General features: G+C 39.0%; 1 protein-coding gene across 1 annotated transcript; it reads right to left on the bottom strand.

Annotated features, from left to right (window-relative positions):
* Window positions 1-307: 307 nt before the first annotated feature.
* Window positions 308-1,261, bottom strand: LOC103733369 (olfactory receptor 5AN1-like). Its single transcript, XM_008832186.1, has one exon. It carries the CDS (start codon window positions 1,259-1,261, stop codon window positions 308-310), a length of 954 nt encoding a protein of 317 aa, XP_008830408.1.
* Window positions 1,262-2,848: the final 1,587 nt, after the last annotated feature.

The raw sequence follows: 2,848 nt of genomic DNA, 5'->3' as shown, positions 1-2,848 counted from the left end.
ATCATGAACTTTTGATAACTACTTCCTAGGCACATCTAAACTAATCAAAAGGTAGATCTTTGTGTTGTTGTTGAAATATCCTCCTATAATATCTAAGTAGATTTTGTCATTTACATAAAGTCATATGATGCATGGGGGAAAATAATATGTTTCTGAACATGACTTTGGCTATTGATTCATATTAGAATATTGAATATTTCAAATAAATATTTCTTTTTTTAAAGTCTCATGAATTTCATAGTATTCCAATCTGGTGCACTTCAATGTAGATGATGGTTATTCTGACAGGACACAAATGTCAAAAATCTCAGAATCTGAGACTTTGGCAGGTGCCTGTCTTCTTCTGCAGCCTTTTCATGGCATCTTTGATTTCCTTGTTTCTCAGACTGTAAATCAAGGGGTTCAACATGGGAATCACCATAATATAGAACATTGAAGCAAATCTGTCAAAGCTGGAAGAAACCCCAGAGGTGGAACGCAAATAGACAAAGACACCAGAACCATAGAAGAGAGAAACAGCTGTCAGGTGAGAAGCACAGGTGTTGAATGCCTTGGACCTGCCTTTAGTTGATGAGATCTTCATGATGGACAAGATGATATAGACATAAGACATCATGACAACTAAGGCATTCATTATCCCAAAGATTGCTGCTATTATTACAAACAGGACTTCTGCAAAGAAAGTGTCAGTGCAGGACAAATGTATGAGCTGGGATACATCACAGAAGAAGTGCCTGATGACATTAGGTCCACAGAAGTGGAGTTGCAGCAAAGCACAAATCTGAGATAAAGAACATGTGAGTCCTCCCATATAGGATCCCATCACCATCCCATTACACAGAGTGGGTGAAATGATGGATGCATAGAGCAGTGGGTTACAAATGGCAGCATACCTGTCATAGGCCATGGCTGTCATGAGGCAGCATTCACTTATCACCAGCATTGAAAAGAAGAAATACTGAACAACACAGCCCACAAAGCTGATACTTTGCTTTTCTTGGAAGAAATTGAAGAGCAGTTTAGGGACTGTGGAGGTGACATAGCAGAGGTCTATGAAGGACAGATTACTGAGGAAGAAGTACATGGGGGTGTGGAGGTGGGAATCCATCCTTATTAAAACAATGAGGCACAGGTTCCCGGTCAGAGTTGTGATGTAGATGAGCAGGAATATGATGAAGAGCAGTGCTGTGATTCTCGGGAAATCTGAGAATCCCAGGAGGATGAATTCAGTGATCTCGGTAATATTTCCTGTTTCCTCCATTGCCTCAGTGCTTCTAACATGAGAAAGGAGAAAAGAAACCATGCTGTTGACCCCGGTAAAATTTAGCATTTCCATTTTCATATCATCTTTTTCTCTAATGAGCCCCAAGAAGAAGTGTTTCACTATCTTCTGTGGGAAGACCCCAGCCTTTTTTCTCCAGGTGTCAATAAGAATCAACTAAGCATCTTGATTTCCCAATTACTTCAAGAATTTCATGAGATTGAAAAAAAAATCTTTAAAAATCTGACTACAACACAGATGTCTGATTTGAGGCTAGACACTAAAAGTCATTTGTTCTCTGTTTTTTTATTAGTTGAGTATATATGTAACAGTCTTCATCTAGTACAAAGAAGCTTCTTTACTGAGTAGTGAAAGCTACACTTATCTGTGAACAGAGGTTAAGAATTTAGAATATAGCAAGAAATTTCTTTCCTTTAGGCAAGTGGCTGTAGAAGGTTCTCTTCTAGAGTCTATGACCACATACATATAATGGGAATTATCAAAGAGTAGCACAAGAAATTGAGAGAGTAATGTACAGAGGAGGAGCTGGAGGGGGGAAAGGGTATGTGGGAATGAGGTAAATAAATACAATACTGATATGTGAAATTCTCAAGAAATTTGAATTTGATTTTTTTAAATCTGAAAATATTACACAACAAAATGTTGTAATAAATAAATCTTAGTGATCAATGTTTGAAATTTGACTTTTGCATAACAATTCTGATAAGGTGACTGGGAGGTGACTCCATGTGTAGAGAGGGCTAGCTGAAGAAGCACCAGGACCCAAGTTTGATCCCAGCTCCCACAGTCAACCTAGACTTGGTGCAAGTTGAAAGATGCTTTAATATTCTCTCTACCCCTTGTTCTGCTGTGTTGCATGAATCTTTGTTGTAGAGATTTCATTGTAGAGATGACATTTAAGATGGGGCATCTCAAAGACACTTATTCTCTGTGTTCAACCAGTTCTGGAACTCTGTAATAGTCTCCATCTGATGCAAAAAAAAAAAAAAAATCTTTGATTCTCACTCTCACCAGCAAAGCTTCCTCATACAACAGAGGGTGATTAACACAGAAAGCCACAACTGGGAAATCTCTAAAGAAGAGCCTGCACAATGTGTATCCCTGGTTAGGACCCCTATATTAAATCTCTGCTACCCAAGTTTCAGGGACCATTATGGAAGATCATTGGAAATTCTGAAAAAGCCAGGGGTTTTGGATGACCACAAGGAAATGGAGTTTTTTCTAGGTGGCTGGGAACTTTCCATATGAACTTACAGCAATGATGAAAGAATGCGCAAGACCCATGCAAAGACAAATCAGACAAAAAAACCAATATCGAACTGTGAAAATGAGTAAGAAGTCCAAACCTTAGCCAAGAAACTGTTGGCAACTGATCGCTGCTGGGAGAGGGAGTGTTGGTCTTCTTTAAGGAGGTGAGGCTTGATAGATTTAGAGATTCCAGTGAATAAACTCACAGGGAATGTGGTCTGGGGATACAAACTGGACTTGATAGGCCTTAACATATAGGACAGAATGCATGAAATACAGTGGAATGTATATGGGACAGGTGAAGATAGTGGAGGGTGC

The sequence above is a fragment of the Nannospalax galili genome, unplaced genomic scaffold (assembly GCF_000622305.1).
Source record: "Nannospalax galili isolate Female #2095 unplaced genomic scaffold, S.galili_v1.0 scaffold936, whole genome shotgun sequence".
NCBI lineage: Eukaryota > Metazoa > Chordata > Mammalia > Rodentia > Spalacidae > Nannospalax > Nannospalax galili.
The sequence above is the reverse complement of the archived record's forward strand: the minus strand, read 5'-3'. Positions and strand labels throughout refer to the sequence as shown.